At 41.4% G+C, this 20,809-nt stretch overlaps 1 protein-coding gene across 7 annotated transcripts in view; it reads left to right on the top strand.

Moving 5' to 3' along the window:
- LOC121373794 (NAD(P)H-hydrate epimerase-like) overlaps positions 1 to 18,399 on the top strand; it is a 318,467-nt gene extending 300,068 nt beyond the window's left edge. For all 7 annotated transcript variants that reach the window (XM_041500561.1, XM_041500565.1, XM_041500563.1 and 4 more), the window contains 4 exons: positions 9,028 to 9,136; positions 9,469 to 9,579; positions 11,855 to 12,122; positions 16,396 to 18,399. In XM_041500561.1, coding sequence (XP_041356495.1) covers positions 9,028 to 9,136; positions 9,469 to 9,579; positions 11,855 to 12,122; positions 16,396 to 16,637 — 730 coding nt within the window. In that variant the 3' untranslated portion in view covers positions 16,638 to 18,399. The remainder of the gene's footprint in view (positions 1 to 9,027; positions 9,137 to 9,468; positions 9,580 to 11,854; positions 12,123 to 16,395) is intronic.
- The last annotated feature ends 2,410 nt before the right edge of the window (positions 18,400 to 20,809 follow it).

Raw genomic sequence — 20,809 nt, 5'->3', positions numbered from 1 at the left:
GCACTGGCTGGAACGAGAAATAGCCCAATGGGCCCACCGACGGGGATCGATCCCAGACCGACCGCACATCGAGCAAGCGCTTTACTACTGGGCCACATCCCACCCTAGTGTTTTGGAAGTAACATGAATATTTATGACTTGACATGAATATTTATGACTTGACATGTGTTATTGTCATTCGATCTGCCACTGTAAGCAATATTCCGGCCACTGAAAATAAATTAAATAGAATACTGGACGTAATATTATATATTGAGCGTTTTTTAATTCTGATCACAGAACCAAGCATGTAATTGAATTCCCGTCTATTTCATCTGCTCTTTGACCTGAATATTGATCTGGGTCGGCTGGTGTATTTGAGCTGATATTTCCCAGGGAGTAATTAATCACAAGTGTTTTGTCAAATCACCTGTTTTAAAGGCGCAGACCCTAGTTTTAACCTGTGAAAATGGACACCAAGTTTAGTTAATTATTTACAAACCTCTAACTCATTTGGATAAAGTAACAATAGAGTGAAAGAAGAGTCTGCAACGTTAAAACAGGAAAGATTCTTAAACATAGACTAATAGACTAGTACTCGACTCAATAGACTAATAGACTAGTACTCGACTCAATAGACTAATAGACTAGTACTCGACTCAATAAACCGCTACGTCTCAGACATGCGTTTGTTTTTAAAAATATGAAAAATGCAATTTTTGGTATTAGATGACCAGAAACACTTTTGTTCTATGGAAATGGATAATCTAATCAATAAAATATAAGTAAAGTTTGATTTCAATTATCATAAACGGCTGTAATAGTGACAGATATGTTGTAGTGTTTAAAAACTACGGTCTGTCCCTTTAACCATATAGCTAATTTTACAACTGAATTCCTTCCAACACGTTCATAGTCTTGTCACGTGATTCATACAGTCTGTCTTGTGTTACAACTGAATTCCTTCCAACACGTTCATAGTCTTGTCACGTGATTCATACAGTCTGTCTTGTGTTACAACTGAATTCCTTCCAACACGTTCATAGTCTTGTCACGTGATTCATACAGTCTGTCTTGTGTTACAACTGAAGTCCTTCCAACACGTTCATAGTCTTGTCACGTGATTCATACAGTCTGTCTTGTGTTACAACTGAATTCCTTCCAACACGTTCATAGTCTTGTCACGTGATTCATACAGTCTGTCTTGTGTTACAACTGAATTCCTTCCAACACGTTCATAGTCTTGTCACGTGATTCATACAGTCTGTCTTGTGTTACAACTGAATTCCTTCCAACACGTTCATAGTCTTGTCACGTGATTCATACAGTCTGTCTTGTGTTAATTGGACATCTTAAAGGTAGGGTAAACTCCAACAAGAGCCTTATGTGTTGGAAAGATGCATACCCGGACCACCAACACATACTGACACTTTAGCAAATGAAAAACACGTAATTTTAGAGTTAATAAAAAACCATGATTATTCCTGCTAACTGGGGGCAGCCATTTTGTTTAGTTTTTGTGACGTCCGGTGGGATAGCTTGGGGTGAAGTGACGTCAGCTCCTGACCATCTCCTGTATGTACAGTGTAAACAAAAGCTGTAATTTTCGACAAGGTGCTTCTCTTTGATCAACCTGACTTGTAAAACAGCATAAATGACGTAATAATATAATAAACTATTTAACTAAATATATTTCAAGTTGCATTAACGGAAAAAAATGGGGTTATAGTGTTTTTTGTTTGTTTAATAATCCAAAGGAAAAATTTACACTATTACGCCTATTGATATGCTACGTTGGAGCAAAAACGACAACCCACGATACCCAAGTGATACTTTTCTTTTCTTTGGGACTACGTAATTGGTCAGTTCTCTGTTTTTAGATGGAAAAAATCTACTTAATCAATAGTTTTACAGAACTATTTACAGTAATAAACCATGTCCATTACAATTTTAGGGGCGACAGGTAATATTCCACAATACCGGTATGTATTTTTGTGTCTAGACAGCGTCAATTAATCGGCTCGTCTGGTTACCAATCAAATACACACCTGCCAATCAGGAATCAAAGGTAGAAGCAACTAACAGCATAGACCAATTAACTAAGAAAACATTCCGTGTATCATTTCAGTACGTAGGTTAATGCATGGGCAAAACATTGTTAATTGTTTCGACTTGTTGTGTAGCCACTTTGACAATGGTATTTTATTTTGTATTGAAAAATAATATATATAGTGCTGGATATACTTACTGTTGGCTTACTGGGATGTGTATTATTACAGAACATTGCAATGTATGACTATTTATCATCCCGCAAAAAACAGGTAGATTGTGTTTCTCTAGTTCTAAGGCTCATTCCTGATGTGACGCGTTAAATCCCAGTCCCAGTCTCCACTAAACATTTTTTGTCAATCATTTTATTTTGGTTTCATGTGAAAAGGGGGCGAGACGTAGCCCAGTGGTAAAGCGATCACTTGATACGCGGTCGGTTTGGGATCGATCCCCGTCAGTGGGCCCATTGGGCTATTTGTCGCTCCAGCCAGTGCACCACAACTGGTATGTCAAAGGCTGTGGTATGTGCTATCCTGTCTATGGGATGGTGCATATAAAAGATCCCTTGCTGCTATTCGAAAAGAGTAGCCCATGAAGTGGCGACAGTGGGTTTCCTCTCTCAATATCTGTGTGGTCCTTAACCATATGTCTTATGCCATATAACCGTAAATAAAATGTGTTGAGTGTGTCGTTAAACAAAACATTTCCTTCTTTCTTTCCTGGGACAGGGTGTATAACCCAGTCATACAGCACTCACTTGATGCTTGGTCGGTTTGGGATCGAACACTGGCAGTGGATCCATTGGGCTATCTCTCGTTGAAACAAAACAAACTATAACTTTAATGCATCCATCCCTCCCTCCCCCCCCCCCCCCCCCCCCCCCCTCTACCATGCAGCATTGTAGAAAAAAGCATGAGACCTGAGGTCAGATAATGAGATGAAGTACACTTGAAGCAGAAAAAGCTTTTAGAGTCATGCTGGCACCTTTCTGTTACAGCCGCGGTTTTAAAAGGTTGTGTGGTTAATTATAGCTCAGTCGCTGTCATCCATTAGCGAGTCTTGTCGAGTCCAATTTGTACATATGTGGAGAACAGGACAGGAACGTTTGTTTAATGACACAACAGCACATTGTTTAATCAAGGGCTATTGGGCGAGGAAAGGAATGTTTGTTTAAATTAAATTAATGATGACTCAATCAGCGTCTACTTCAAGGCTTCTAACAGGAAGTAAAATATAATGGTCTGCTGTTATTGTTTTGTTAATAGCAGGTTATAAAATATGTATTCTCTTCCTATAGCTCTTCTCCTCCCCCCCCCCTCTCTTTCTCTCTCCCTCCCCCTCTCTCCTTCCTTCCCTTCCTAACAAAAAGTTAAAAGTTTGTTTTGGTTAACACCACCACTAGAACACTGATTTATTTGATAGGGGAGACACATATTGATAGGGGAGACACATATTGATAGGGGAGACACACATATTGATAGGGGAGACACATATTGCTGTGGCAGTACTCTCAGAATGTGTTTTACTTACCTGTAAGCAGAAAAGATACCAAGTGGACTGAAACCTACAAACTGAAACCACCGAACTGAAACCTACAAACTGAAACCACCGAACTGAAACCTACATGCTGCTCAATCCATCTGTATAGAAAACTGTCCATCACCTTGCATATAGTGGTTTCATGCTGTTAATGCTTTCATGCTGGTAATGGTTTCATATGGTGCTGTAGAAGATACTTTTAGCATCCCAGACCATGTCACCTTTGATCTTAGGATGGATTTAGAAGTGTGACAACACTGACACTGTTGTTTTCCATTAAGATGTCTCAGTGGATCAAATCCTACTAAGACATGGTTAGTTAACTCCTTCACCTCTAGGCTTTGGTTGAGTTAACCCCTTCGCTTTTAGGCTTTGGTTAACCCCTTCACTTCTAGGCTTTGGTTAAGTTAACCCCTTCACTTCTAGGCTTTGGTTAAGTTAACCCCTTCACTTCTAAGCTTTGGTTAAGTTAACCCCTTCACTTCTAGGCTTTGGTTAACTCCTTCACTTCTAGGCTTTGGTTAAGTTAACCCCTTCACTTCTAAGCTTTGGTTAAGTTAACCCCTTCACTTCTAGGCTTTGGTTAAGTTAACCCCTTCACTTCTAGGCTTTGGTTAAGTTAACCCCTTCACTTCTAGGCTTTGGTTAAGTTAACCCCTTCACTTCAAGGTTTCTATGGTATGTATTGTGTTCTCTTGAGGTGTGGGGCAGGAGGTTTACCCATTGGTAAAGTGCTCAACTGATGTACAGTCGTGTAGCATCGATCCTCATTGGTTGGACCATTGGACTATTTATAGTCCCAGCCAGTGCTCCACGACTGGTATATCAAAGGCCGTGGTATGTGCAGTCGTGTAGCATCGATCCTCATTGGTTGGACCATTGGACTATTTATAGTCCCAGCCAGTGCTCCACGACTGGTATATGAAAGGCTGTGGTATGTGCAGTCGTGTAGCATCGATCCTCATTGGTTGGACCACTGGACTATTTATAGTCCCAGCCAGTGCTCCACGACTGGTATATCAAAGGCCGTGGTATGTGCAGTCGTGTAGCATCGATCCTCATCGGTTGGACCATTGGACTATTTATAGTCCCAGCCAGTGCTCCACGACTGGTATATCAAAGGCCGTGGTATGTGCAGTCGTGTAGCATCGATCCTCATCGGTTGGACCACTGGACTATTTATAGTCCCAGCCAGTGCTCCACGACTGGTATATCAAAGGCCGTGGTATGTGCAGTCGTGTAGCATCGATCCTCATCGGTTGGACCATTGGACTATTTATAGTCCCAGCCAGTGCTCCACGACTGGTATATCAAAGGCCGTGGTATGTGCAGTCGTGTAGCATCGATCCTCATCGGTTGGACCATTGGGCTATTTATAGTCCCAGCCAGTGCTCCACGACTGGTATATCAAAGGCCGTGGTATGTGCAGTCGTGTAGCATCGATCCTCATCGGTTGGACCATTGGGCTATTTATAGTCCCAGCCATTGCTCCACGACTGGTATATCAAAGGTTGTGGTATGTGCTGTTCTGTCTGTGGGATAGTGCTCACCTGATGTGCAGTCATGTAGCTTCAATCCTCATCGGTTGGACCATTGGGCTATTTATAGTCCCAGCCATTGCTCCACGACTGGTATATCAAAGGCCGTGGTATGTGCAGTCGTGTAGCATCGATCCTCATCGGTTGGACCATTGGACTATTTATAGTCCCAGCCAGTGCTCCACGACTGGTATATCAAAGGCTGTGGTATGTGCTGTTCTGTCTGTGGGATAGTGCTCACCTGATGCGCAGTCATGTAGCATCGATCCTCATCGGTTGGACCATTGGACTATTTATAGTCCCAGCCAGTGCTCCACACCTGGTATATGAAAGGCCATGGTATGTGCTGTTCTGTCTGTGGGATAGTGCAAGTGAAATATCCCTTGCTACTAATGGAAACGTAGCGGGTTTCCTCTCCAAGACTACGGCAGAATTATGAAATGTTTGACATCCAATAACCGATGATGATTAAATCAATCTGCTCTAGTGGTTTCATTAAACAAAACAAAATTTAAATAGCCTTGGATAGTATAAAATGTGCTTACATGTCTTTAGATCAACATTCCTTTCCTTTCCCAAACAATGACACACACATTGGATTTGGTACACGATAACTCAAAAAACAGAAGTACTGAATCGGTAAGCAGAAAACTTCGCCCAGTTATCTGTTAAACTTTTTTTCTTTTTTTTAAACACAGTTATTACATAAAATTATCTTGCCAAATTAAAATCAAATTCGCCAGTGGTTTTTTAAATTCACAATTGGCAACTTTGGTGGGTGCCAGAGCTAGCCCAGACGATTGACATCTTTAATTAAGAAACAAATATCAGAATCTCAGATCTTAATCAAATGTCCATGTTTATACTCGTCTTCTCTCAGTGGGATGTTTTCATCACATCAGGAAGATAACTCTGTTACAAATTATATTGTCCTTTTCTTTAAACAAAAAGTACTCATTGAGACTGACATCTTTAATTAAAAAAAAAATCTAAAAAAAAATCTCAGATCTTAATCAAATGTCCATGTTTGTGCTCATCGTCTGTCAATGAAACTGTCAATTGGAATATGTTATATTGCCTTTGGTAAGGGAGGTAACTCTTACAAATTAAATTGCCATTTTCTTTCCTTGTTTTTTCAAAGTTCAACTGACTGATATTTTTAATTAAAAAGCAAATACCAAAATCTAAGATTTTAATCAAATGTCCATGTTTGTGTCAGCTTCTCCAGAAAGAAAGACCTTGACCAGTCAATGGAAGAGTTATGGTAGGGGAGATAAATAACTCTTTTTAAAAATCTTTTGTGTTTGTCAACTGATCTTTAATTAAAAAGAAATACCAACATTGCAGACTTTAATCATAGTTATACATTTTTAAAGAACATTATTACTGGACGAACAAAAAAAAAGTTTGTTTTGTTTAATGACACCACTAGAGCACATGGATTTATTAATCATCAGCTATTGGATGTCAAACATATATGGTCATTTTGACACAGTCATAGAGAGGAAAAACACTACATTTTTCTGTTGGTAGCAAGAGATCTTTTATATGCACCATCCCACAGACAGGATAGCACATACCACAGCCTTTGATATACCAGTCATGAGAAATAGCCGAATGGGCCTACCGACAGGGGTCGATCCTAGACTGACCACGCATCAGCCGTGCGCTTTACCATTGGGCTCCTGTACCATGTGTATGGTCTCAGTGAAAAAAGAATTGAAAACCAACGAATTGAAGCTACATCCTGCCCCTTCATCCTGCCCCTTCATCCTGCCCCTACATCCTGCCCCTACATCCTGCCCCTTCATCCTGCCCCTTCATCCTGCCCCTTCATCCTGCCCCTTCATCCTGCCCCTACATCCTGCCCCTTCATCCTGCCCCTTCATCCTGCCCCTACATCCTGCCCCTTGGAGCAACAAAGGCATGTTCGCAAGAAATAATGCACTGAGAAGAATGGTCTAGACTGTAGTACACAAATTTGCAGGGGGAACAACTCTAATTAATTTTTATTTTGTGTAGATCATTTTAGTAGAGTTTCGTTAATCTCAACAGTAATTGGAAAACTGACAGAAAACTTTATGACTGGCAGCTTTAATTGAAAGACAAATCCTCCAGTACATGTTTCATGTCTGGGAAATTAATTACAAATGGCTGGGAAAGCTGCATGAAGGTTACTATATGACATCAAGTCTTTGCATTCTCATAGATTGGGGTCATTTTTGTTAATTAACAATCTGCATGAAACATCACGTTGATCATTTTCATTGCGACTTATTTTCTTGCTTATATCCAATTAAGGTTTAAGCATGCTGTCCTGGGCACACACCTCAGCTATCTTGGCTGTCTGTCCAGGATTAGTTGGTTAGTGGGTTAGTTGGTTAGTGGTTAGTGAGAGAGAAAAGGGTGTAGTGGCCTTACACCTACCCACTGAGCTCTTAAGAAGTCACTTTGGGTTGGAGCCGGTACCAGGCTGCGAACCCTGTACCTACCAGCCTGTAGTCTGATGGCTTAACCACTGCACCACTGAGGCCAGTGCACATGGATAATTAATCATCAGCTATTTGATGTCAAACATTTGGTAACTATGACACATAGTCATGTTCGGAAACCCACTACATTTTTGCTAATGCAGCAAGGGATCTTTTATATGTATTTTCTCAGACAGGAAAGCACCTACCACAGCTTACAAAGTGTCGTTACACAGTGGTGTACTGGTTGGAATGAGAAAAAAAAACAATCAGTTCAATGGATCTACAAAGGTTGTTCGATCCTGTGACGCAAGCACCTCAAGCGAGCACTCAACCGACTGGGCTAAATCCTGCCCCAACACTTTGATTAAAGTGAAGAAAAAAGTGAGGGAAACGATCCGAGAATAGGTTCGCTAAGTGGGTTCAATCCTACGACCTTGTGTGTGTGCACATGCAGACTCCTACTGTTTCAATTTTTAGAATTAAAGACTACAAGACTGTAAGTTATGTGCTATCAGAAAGTATATGCTCATATAAAAGACACTTTGCTGACATTACAAACAGACATTTTACTATTTCTTTTCTACTTGACCTGACCTCAAACAATGGCATATTCCCCTAAGGATATTAGTCTGGTCCGAACATCCTAGCAGCCAATGGGATGACTGAAATTTTACAATGAGTCTTCTCCATTTTCTTCTATATTTGTGTTTTCCAGTCGGGAAAAGAAAAAAAGAACGAAATGCTTTATTTAACGAAATGCTCAACACATTTTATTTACAGGTTATATGGTATTGGACATAGGTTAAGGACCACACAGATATTGAGAGGAAACCTGCTGTCGCCAATTCATGGACTACTCTTTTTGATTAGCAGCAAGGGATCTTTTATATGCACCATCCCACAGACAGGGTAGTACATACCACAGCCTTTGAAATACCGGTCGTGGTGCACTGGCTGGAACGAGAAATTGCCCAATGGGCCCACCAACAGTGATCGATCCTAGACCAACGGTGCATCGAGCAAGTGTTTTACCACTGGTCTACATCAGAAGATAGATGAAGAACTCTTCACGGAATATGTATTCACTGTAGAATAGTTCATGGTCTAACTCTTGTTTCTATATTTATGTGTTCCAGCCAGGAGGATGCTCAGAAGATAGATGAAGAACTCTTCACGGAATATGCATTCACTGTAGAATAGTTCATGGTCTAACTCTTGTTTCTATATTTATGTGTTCCAGCCAGGAGGATGCTCAGAAGATAGATGAAGAACTCTTCACAGAATATGCATTCACTGTAGAATAGTTCATGGTCTAACTCTTGTTTTTATATTTATGTGTTCCAGTCAGGAGGATGCTCAGAAGATAGATGAAGATCTCTTCACGGAATATGTATTCACTGTAGAATAGTTCATGGTCTAACTCTTGTTTTTATATTTATGTGTTCCAGTCAGGAGGATGCTCAGAAGATAGATGAAGAACTCTTCACGGAATATGCATTCACTGTCGAGCAGCTTATGGAACTAGCTGGATACAGCTGTGCTGTTGCCATAGCGAAGGTGAGATTTGTACTTTGGGTCAGAGTTCACTCTGGAGATGAACTGTACATGAACCAATAATAAAATCTTCTCCAGAGTTTTTTTTTTTTAAAGGTACTTCACCTTCCTATGCAATTTGGTGGGGGGGGGGGGGTTGGGGTGGGGGGTTTGGGGGGGGGGGGGTTTGGGGTGGGGGGGGGGTGGGCGGGGTTTGTCCGAAAACATTTATCATAATATTTGTTAATCTACTCATCCTTGATGCACCAAAGCTATTAATATCTAATTTTTAAGTGTGTTACAAAAGCAGCTTAGGTAAACCCTTTTTAAAGTTTATTTTTGTTGTTGGTTTTCAGTGTTTTCCCCTGGAGAAGATGACAAAGGACAATGGTGCGGTCCTGGTGTGCTGCGGACCAGGAAACAATGGAGGCGACGGGTTGGTCTGTGCCAGACATCTAAAACTGTTTGTGAGTTATGGGACTTTGATCACTCTTCACAATGATGTGCACAAAAATTAGCAAGATGGATGATTTTTGTTTTAAGGTCTCACCACGCAGATGCTGTCTGTTATTGAAACCCATTATTAAATTGACATGTACATGTATATGCATACACATGTAGTTACGGTACTTTGATCACTCTTCACAGGGAGGTGCACAAAAATTTGCAAGATGGATGATTTTTGTTTTAAGGTCTCACCACGCAGATGCTGTCTGTTATTGAAACCAATATGTTAAATTGCTCAACTTTATATGTATATGCTTTAATAACATACGCATGTAGTTATGTGACTTTGATCACTCTTCACAATGAGGTGCACAAAAATTTGAAAGATGGATGATTTTTGTTTTAAGGTCTCACTACATAGATACTTTCAGTCATTTATACCCATGATTAATTGCTCTGTGTTACATGTAAATATTTTAATGATGTATACATATAGTTATGGGACTTTGATCATTCTTCACAGGGATTACCTTAAACTTGTTTTTCTAATCTGTCATTGAAACCAATATGTTAACTTGCTCAACTTTAAATCAAAATGCTTTAATGACACACATGTTAAAGTAAAAAGTTTGCTTTGTTTAACGATACAACTAGAGCATAACGATATAAGATTAACTAGATTTGGGCGTCTGACATATGGTTAAGGACCACACAAATATTGAGCGAAGAAACCCGCTGTCACCACTTCATGGGCTACTCTTTTCAATTAGCAGCAAAGGATGTTTTATATACACCATCCCACAGACAGGGTAGTACATACCACGGCCTTTGGTATACCAGTCATGGAGCACTAGCTGGAACTATAGTAGCAAGGGATTCTAAGCGCTAAGACAACCTTAAGTGCATAACTACCTTATGCACTTAAGATGATCTTAGCGTTAAGATCGCTTCATGGAATGGGGCCCTGGACAGACAGCTCAGATAGTTGAGGTGTGTGTCCAGGACAGCATGCTTGCACCAGTTGTGGAGCACTGGCTGGAACGAGAAATAGCCCAATGGGCCCACTGAAAGGGATCAATCCTAGATCGATCGCGCATCAGGCGAGCACTGTACCACTGAGCTACGCCCCGCCCCCCCCCCCCCCCCAACCCCACCCCCCCCCCATGGTTGGAACGGACACATATGTAGACAGGGCCTTATGGGCTGCAGGTCCAGCAGCTGAATGATATGATAACAAATATCAAATATCAGTCAGTGTTTGACCCCAAACAGCCTAACAAGCCTCTGTTTGAGAGTGTGTCAATATACATATATCAGTCAGGGTTTGACGCCTAACAAGCCTAACAAGCCTCTGTATGAGAGTCTGTGTCAGTATACAAATATCAGTCAGGGTTTGACCCCAAACAGCCTAACAAGCCTCTGTTTGAGAGTCTGTAGGATATTATCAGAGTGTTTTTCGGTATTATTATGCTTGACATTTGTAGAGTCACTTACTATGACAATACACAGCATGAAGTAGAAATTAACTAATTAAATGGAAAGAGAAAACAAACTTGTTGAGAATGGTTAATTTAATACATTCCAGTTGCAGGTTTTCTTGAAGGAGGCAACATGTCAAAAGTTTATTTATAGACAACTGTGAAGCACACATCCGTTGATTAGCAGTAAAGACGCTAAAACAAGAAACAACAACATATGTTTTAAAGACTATATATGTGGCAACCTGTAATCAGTGGCCACCTGTCTTAAGCGCCCATTTTTATCTACTCCCTTGTGTGGCCGCTAAGACAGGTTTCCCTGTATATGATATTGACGATATCGAAACACACAAGGGTAATAATCTCTTACCATATAATCTCAAGCTTAATACGTGTTTTTGTAAACTGTACACGCAACTTTAATTCCAGTCAGCCATTACTAGATATTCAAATGACATAAGAATATGTGACACGGTGTATTTTTTAATGGAAATGACATCAAATTCGAATGACGTCATTTTGGATGTCCTTACATCAAAATAAAGTTCTGCTTAACTTTTTGTTCTAAACACTGGACAGCTTTCTGTATTAAATTGCTATTGAAATGTTTTTATTTGATGACTATGAATGCATACGTCTGTTATGGAGTGTTACTCAAGTATGTTTGCTTAAATGTCAATAAACCTAGTGTCATGACCTTGATTAATTTACATCTAATTTGCAAAGTTATCAGATTCTTAAAGTATGTGATCTGAAAAATGACATTCATGTATTCTTGGTCATTATAAAGACTTAAGAACATTTTATAAATCTCCAGGGCTACCGTCCGTCTGTGTTTTACCCGAAGCAGCCGAACAAGCCTCTGTTTGAGAGTCTGCGGCGACAGTGTGAGGGGATGGACATGCCGTTCCTCTCGTTCTTCCCATCGGTGCCACAGCTCATCGTCGACGCGTACAACCTCGTCGTAGACGGCCTCTTCGGTTTCAGCTTCAAACCCCCGGTGCGGCCAGAGTTCGCCATCGTCCTCGACCACTTGAGGTCTATACAGTCGGATATCCCCATCTGTAGTATAGACGTCCCTTCAGGTATAGTTGTCATGGTTACAGTAACCTCTAGATAATTTAATCAGAGTTCGCCAGCATCCTCGACCACTTGAGGTCCATACAGTCGGATATCCCCATCTGTAGCATAGACGTCCCTTCAGGTATAGTTGTCATGGTTACAGTAACCTAAATCATTTAATCAGAGTTCGCCAGTGTCCTCGACCACTTGAGGTCCATACAGTCGGATATCCCCATCTGTAGTATAGAGGTCCCTTCAGGTATAGTTGTCATGGTTACAGTAACCTAGATCATTTAATCAGAGTTTGCCAGCATCCTAGACCACTTGAGGTCTATATAGTCGGATATCCCCATCTGTAGTATAGACGTCCTTTCAGGTATAGTTGTCATGGTTACAGTGACATTGTGGGTAGCTTAGACTGTTTAATCAGAATTTGCCAGTGTTCTTGACCACTTGAGGTCTATACAAAAATTTGTTATAGTTTGTTTTGTTTAACAACACCTCTAGAGCACATTGATTTAATTATCATCGGCTATTGGATGTCAAACATTTTGTAATTTTGACATATAGTCTTAGAAAGAAAACCACCTACATTTTTCCATTAGTAGCAAGGGATCTTTTATATGCACCATCCGAACAGATGGGATATTGCATACCACGGTCTTTTATATACCAGTCCACATGCACTGGCTGGAGCGAGATATAAACAAGTGGGCCCACCGGTGGGGGATTAATCCTAGACTGACCGCTTTACCACCGGTGGGGGATTAATCCTAGACTGACCGCGCATCAATCGAGCGCTTTACCACCGGTGGGGGATTAATCCTAGACTGACCGCGCATCAATCGAGCGCTTTACCACCGGTGGGGGATTAATCCTAGACTGACCGCGCATCAATCGAGCGCTTTACCACCAGTGGGGGGATTAATCCTAGACTGACCGCGCATCAATCGAGCACTTTACCACCGGTGGGGGATTAATCCTAGACTGACCGCGCATCAATCGAGCACTTTACCACCGGTGGGGGATTAATCCTAGACTGACCGCGCATCAATCGAGCGCTTTACCACCGATGGGGGATTAATCCTAGACTGACCGCGCATCAATCAAGCGCTTTACCACCGGTGGGGGATTAATCCTAGACTGACCGCTTTACCACCGGTGGGGGATTAATCCTAGACTGACCGCGCATCAATCGAGCGCTTTACCACCGGTGGGGGATTAATCCTAGACTGACCGCGCATCAATCGAGCGCTTTACCACCGGTGGGGGATTAATCCTAGACTGACCGTGCATCAATCGAGCGCTTTACCACCGGTGGGGGATTAATCCTAGACTGACCGCGCATCAATCGAGCACTTTACCACCGGTGGGGGATTAATCCTAGACTGACCGCGCATCAATCAAGCGCTTTACCACCGGTGGGGGGATTAATCCTAGACTGACCGCGCATCAATCGAGCGCTTTACCACCCGTGGGGGATTAATCCTAGACTGACCGCGCATCAATCGAGCACTTTACCACCGGTGGGGGGGATTAATCCTAGACTGACCGCGCATCAATCGAGCGCTTTACCACCGGTGGGGGGGATTAATCCTAGACTGACCGTTTTACCACCGGTGGGGGGGATTAATTCTAGACTGACCGCTTTACCACCGGTGGGGGGGATTAATCCTAGACTGACCGCGCATCAATCGAGCGCTTTACCACCGGTGGGGGATTAATCCTAGACTGACCGCGCATCAATCGAGCGCTTTACCACCGGTGGGGGATTAATTCTAGACTGACCGCGCATCAATCGAGCGCTTTACCACCGGTGGGGGGATTAATTCTAGACTGACCGCGCATCAATCGAGCACTTTACCACCGGTGGGGGGGATTAATCCTAGACTGACCGCGCATCAATCGAGCGCTTTACCACCGGTGGGGGGGATTAATCCTAGACTGACCGTTTTACCACCGGTGGGGGGGATTAATTCTAGACTGACCGCTTTACCACCGGTGGGGGGATTAATCCTAGACTGACCGCGCATCAATCGAGCGCTTTACCACCCGTGGGGGATTAATCCTAGACTGACCGCGCATCAATCAAACGCTTTACCACCGGTGGGGGGATTAATCCTAGACTGACCGCGCATCAATCAAGCGCTTTACCACCCGTGGGGGATTAATCCTAGACTGACCGCGCATCAATCGAGCGCTTTACCACCCGTGGGGGATTAATCCTAGACTGACCGCTTTACCACCGGTGGGGGGATTAATCCTAGACTGACCACGCATCAATCAAGCGCTTTACCACCCGTGGGGGATTAATCCTAGACTGACCGCTTTACCACCGGTGGGGGGATTAATCCTAGACTGACCGCGCATCAATCAAGCGCTTTACCACCGGTGGGGGGATTAATCCTAGACTGACCGCGCATCAATCGAGCGCTTTACCACCCGTGGGGGGATTAATCCTAGACTGACCGCGCATCAATCGAGCGCTTTACCACCCGTGGGGGGATTAATCCTAGACTGACCGCGCATCAATCAAGCGCTTTACCACCAGTGGGGGGATTAATCCTAGACTGACCGCGCATCAATCAAGCGCTTTACCACCCGTGGGGGGATTAATCCTAGACTGACCGCGCATCAATCGAGCGCTTTACCACCGGTGGGGGGATTAATCCTAGACTGACCGCGCATCAATCGAGCGCTTTACCACCCGTGGGGGATTAATCCTAGACTGACCGCGCATCAATCGAGCGCTTTACCACCCGTGGGGGGATTAATCCTAGACTGACCACGCATCAATTGAGCACCTTACCACCGGTGGGGGGGATTAATCCTAGACTGACCGCGCATCAATCGAACGCTTTACCACCGGTGGGGGATTAATCCTAGACTGACCGCGCATCAATCGAGCGCTTTACCACCCGTGGGGGATTAATCCTAGACTGACCGCGCATCAATCAAGCGCTTTACCACCGGTGGGGGGATTAATCCTAGACTGACCGCGCATCAATCGAGCGCTTTACCACCGGTGGGGGGATTAATCCTAGACTGACCGCGCATCAATCAAGCGCTTTACCACCGGTGGGGGGATTAATCCTAGACTGACCGCGCATCAATCAAGCGCTTTACCACCGGTGGGGGGATTAATCCTAGACTGACCGCGCATCAATCGAGCGCTTTACCACCCGTGGGGGATTAATCCTAGACTGACCGCGCATCAATCAAGCGCTTTACCACCAGTGGGGGGATTAATCCTAGACTGACCGCGCATCAATCAAGCGCTTTACCACCGGTGGGGGGATTAATCCTAGACTGACCGCGCATCAATCGAGCGCTTTACCACCCGTGGGGGATTAATCCTAGACTGACCGCGCATCAATCGAGCGCTTTACCACCCGTGGGGGGATTAATCCTAGACTGACCAAAAATCAATTGAGCACCTTACCACCGGTGGGGGGGATTAATCCTAGACTGACCGTTTTACCACCGGTGGGGGGGATTAATCCTAGACTGACCGCGCATCAATCAAGCGCTTTACCACTGGTGGGGGGATTAATCCTAGACTGACCACGCATCAATTGAGCACCTTACCACTGGGCTGCGTCCCGCCCCTTTGAGGTACGTACAGTCGGATATCCCTATCTGTAGCATAGACGTCTGTCTCATCAGGTATAGTCGTCATGATTACAGTGATGTTGTGGGTAGCCCAGATCATTTAATCAGTAGTACATAGGCCTACTCCATTTAGGTATAGTTGTCATAGTCAGGGTTTATGCCAGAGTGTATTGAGGGTAAAATTATATAGGATTAATAGGATATTAAACAAGCTTCCATTTCGCATCATGTTTATGTCCCGAGTGAAATCATTTTCTTTGTTGCGAGCATTAGCAAAGTGACAGTGAAAATTATTTCACGAGGGACATAAACATGATACGAAATGGTGGAGCATAACTCTTTCTACATTCTTATGTACCACTAAGGTTTAGAGCATGTCTGTTCCAGCTCCCGTCCCTGGATGCCAGGGGACCTGATCCGCGACAGAACTACGACATGGTAGACAGTTTAATATCCTATTTATTACCCATAGTTTTCATCTTAATTACCATCTCTCAACTCACTTGGTTGACATTCATGCAAGGTTGTAGTGTGCCAGTCGATGATATCATCGTGTACATGTCGAAGTGTTACGTCCCATTTGGCATTCTAGTGGGATGTATCACTTTGATATGTACCGAGATATTCTTAATCATATGGGTAATAACAGGGTCATATTTGACATGTTTACCGATTTACTTCCAGGTTGGGATGTGGAGCACGGGAATCCTGAAGGTCTCCAGCCCGACCTGCTCATCTCGTTGACGGCTCCCAAGAAGTGTGCCGAGTTTTTCAAAGGCAAATATCACTACCTGGGCGGACGGTTCGTCCCAAAGACTCTCGAACAGAAATACTCGCTCCAGCTACCCCCGTACCCAGGCACAGACTGCGTGATGGAGCTCAAAACACAGTTCCCTGCCCCTAACGAGGAGAATCACCATAAATAGAAAAGGAGATAACTGGACTTTTTAAAGGAAATATGGAGGGGTAGTGGAGATAACTGCTTGTGGATTTTTCTTGAAAATATTAGTGGATATCTGGGGTTTTATTTTTAATGCATTATGATGGAGAAAGGGGAGATAATTGCAGATGGATTTTTGGAAAAATTGGGGCACAGCTTTTTATATTTTTAAATGCAACATGATGGGGAAAGGTGAGATAACTGCTTGCAGATTTTTTTATAGAAAAAATAGGGGGATAACCATTTAAATATTTTTAAATGCAATATGATGGGGAAAGGGAAGATAACTGCTTTTAGTATTTTCAAAGAAAAATTGTAGAGAAAAAGTAAATTTTACAGGATATATGATGGGGAATGGGAAGATAACAAAATTTGCATTTAAAAGTAAATATTATGGAAGTGAAGATAACTGTTTTTGGACTTGTTAAGGACAGATTGGAGAGAGAACTTTTTGTAATTTTTAAAAGAGATATGGGGAAAGGGGAGATAATTGTTTTCTTTTATAAGGAAATATTGGGGGATGGTGGAGGCAAGGAGATTAAAATTGTATTACAATGGCAGTTTTAAGTACAGATAATAAAATAAAATATGAATAATGATACAAATTGCTGTCGCAAATCAATTTTATTGCTGCGCTGGTGATTGGCGCCGTGGATTTCAAGGGTTAAATCATAATTATAATCATAAAAGTGGATTTCAAATTTATTTGGTGGCTGTCCATTTTGTCTCAATGTTTAGTGGCCGTAGCATATTTTTTAAAATAACATTAAAATGATAATGGCCTTATGAACTATGAATGACCATGGTATTATATTAAGGTATTAATTTCATTTTAAAGGGACTATTGCGAGTTTGCTGCCATTGTAAACATGTTTACGACTAACGGATCCTTTATGATGACTGAAACTGCATATTAAAGACATTTTCTTGTTTAGAATATCAGTGTGTGTATAAACACGGTGTTTGTTGTCATTCTAATGTTTGTAGTAGCCCAAACCAGATTTTTTTTAAATTTTTAATTCTGCTTAAAATATCAGTTGCTGCTGTATATTAAATGTTTTGATTGTCTTAGTGTTTGTATTATAGGTCAAATTTCTTTTTATTTCTTAACATACAATTTTTCCTACGTACAAATTTATTGGGAGACTTAAATTCAGTTTGGGCTACATACAAACATAAGCAAAACAGACATGCAGTAAAAGAAGCTAAAAATCACCCATACCACCTAGATGGTTTTATCGTTGGTTTAAGCTGGAAACCACACATACCACCTAGTTGGTTTTATTGTTGGGTTAAGTCGGAATCCACCCGTACCACCTAGTTGGTTTTATCGTTGGTTCATGTACTGTATTGTTGTTGTTTAGGACTTCTTTTTTTCATTGTTGATGGGACATGACTACACAAGAATATTCGACTGTATATCATGTTTGTTATTGTTTGAATTAAATTTGTATATTGTATAATCTTTTCTGAATATACCCTCTTCAGTGAATGTATAAAACAAATAGTTATGAAGCTGTCCATTTTTTCTAAATGTTTTCAGTCTTTTTTTTTAATTTCCTTTATTGACAATGTATAAAATAAATATGTGATAATACTATGTTTTTTCTTATCGTAGATGTTTTTGTTTCCAAGTGTTTCCCAGTTATACTGTAGTGTTTTCAGAATATCTTATCGACTTTTGAGTGTTTGACGAAACTAGGTAACGCTTAAATCACTTTTATGAAAATAAAAACCTCTAAAATGAATATACGATGGTTTGGTTTGATTTCAGCTCTTTAAAAGGAAAGAAATAATTAAAATTAAAGACTTTTAGCAACCGCACTATTACAGGTTTGTTTTGTTTAACACCACCACTAGAGTTATTGGATGTCAAACATTTGGTTTCTCCGACATGTAGTCTTAGAAAGAAATCCCACTACATTATAACATTAGGTCACAGGATTTAACGTGCACATTCAGAGCAAGCTGTTGTAGCACACGCCTGTCATGGGCACAGATGCCGGCCTCTGTCCACGACAGGTTTGTAACATTAGTAGTAAGGGATCTTTGATGTACACAATCCCACAGACAGGATAGCACATACCACAGCCTTTCATATACCAGTCGTGGTTAACTGGTTGGAATGAGAAACAGCCCATATCTATTCTGTCTGGGTGATGGAAAAAATTACCAAATGTTTGACACCCATAACATACATGTATGATTAATAAATCAATGTGCTCTAGAGGTGTCGCTAAACAAAACAAACTAACTTTTCCTTGGACAGGACAGCACATACCATGACTGGATATTGCCAGATGAACTGAATGGAATGGGAAACAGCCATTCTGCTTAACTAATTTTTTTATTGTATGAAAAAAATATCTAAATACATTGTATAACAAAACATAAAAATGTGTACATACCTTAACAACTCTACAAACGTTCTACTGTAAATTGGAATGAACAATTCAGATCTGTGTGGTGTACAAATATACTACACAGAGTGAGTAACCACAGGGCTCACCCTGGGCGAGGAAACATTGCACAAAATTATCTATGAAACTTCAGAAATTGTACGTGAAATTTTCCACTAAAAATTAAATTATTTAATTTTCATTTCATCTTATTTTCGTGCTTATATCCAATTAAGGTTCAAACACACTGTCCTGGACACATACCTCAGCTATCTGGATTGTCTGTCCGGGACAGTGAGTTAGTTGTTAGTGAGAGAGAAGGGGGTGTAGTGGTCTTACACCTACCCACTCAGTCTCTAAAACTCACTCTGGGTGGGAGCCGGTACCAAGCTGCGAACCCAGTACCTACCAGGCTTATGTCTGATGGCTTAACCACAACACCACCGAGGCCAGTGAAATTAAAATAAAATTTTGGGAAGCCCAAAATATCCAAATAAGAATGAGCAGTAGAAATATTCTAATCAACATGAGTCTGTCTAGTTTAAATAATGTGAATAAGGAGTGGACTAATGCATAAACATATTCTAATCAGAGTAAGTAGTACAAATATACTAATCAGACTAAGTAGTACAAATATACTAATCAGACTAAGTAGTACAAATATACTAATCTGTGAAGGAAGGAAATGTTTTATTTAACAACGCACTCAACACATTTTATTTACGGTTATATGGCGTCAGACATATGGTTAAGGACCACACAGATATTGACTGAGGAAACCCGCTGTCGCCACTTCATGGGCTATTCTTTTTAATTAGCAGCAAGGGATCTTTCATATGCACCATCCCATAGACAGGATAGCACATACCACGGCCTTTGATGTACCAGTTGTGGTGCACTGGCTGGAACGAGAAATAGCCCAGTGGGCAGTTACAGTGAGTAACAGTCACTAATATAGGTAGTACTAAACCAAATAACATCTGGCTGGGTCAAAGGTCGAGCAATTAATACTACAAGTCCTGTAATTTGTGATAAATGTGACAGTGTTTGCTATCGTAAAATTTAGTTTCATCAGGGCAAAAAATGTATGCAATTTTATTTCATCTAGTACCACTGTGTCATATATGGCCTTGTACTTGAAACGTATGGGGTACCTGTAAAACAAAGTACTCATATTTTGTGCGAAACTAGGTGTGTTATAAAAACATCTGGTTATACTGAAAATGAGCCATGAATGGTACCATTTTCTTCAGTTAATACTTTGTAGTATTGATATTTATGGGTCATAGTTTGGTTGATATTCCATATAGTGTTAACATTGTCGCCTCTGTGATTTTATATGGTATAGTGCTACCTGTACAAGTTGAGTGTGTTGTTAAATAAACCATTTCCTTCTACAACCTGTACCAATCCTAATAAGGAATGCACTCCAGTGATGCATACAAATATTCTAGTCAGAATAAGTGATGCATACAAATATCCTAATCAGAATGAGTAGTGCATACAAATTGTCCTAATCGGCTGAGTGAGGCAAACAAATATTCTAATCAGCTTGAGCCATGCATGCTAATAATACTAATCACAATTAAAGCCAGACTTATTTTCGCTCTATACATATTTGTGAAAATTTGTGGAATGAAAAACTATATTAGCATTATAATGACCTGTTTAAAATAGGGCTTCTAGATTATGGTAGCCCACTCCCATGGCTAGTGATATTCAATGTTGGGCTAGTCAATAACTATTATTGCCATGCCCG

Source organism: Gigantopelta aegis, chromosome 5 (assembly GCF_016097555.1).
Source record: "Gigantopelta aegis isolate Gae_Host chromosome 5, Gae_host_genome, whole genome shotgun sequence".
In the NCBI taxonomy this organism is placed as follows: domain Eukaryota; kingdom Metazoa; phylum Mollusca; class Gastropoda; order Neomphalida; family Peltospiridae; genus Gigantopelta; species Gigantopelta aegis.
Note: the sequence above shows the minus strand (reverse complement) of the source record. Positions and strands in the feature narration are given on the sequence as shown.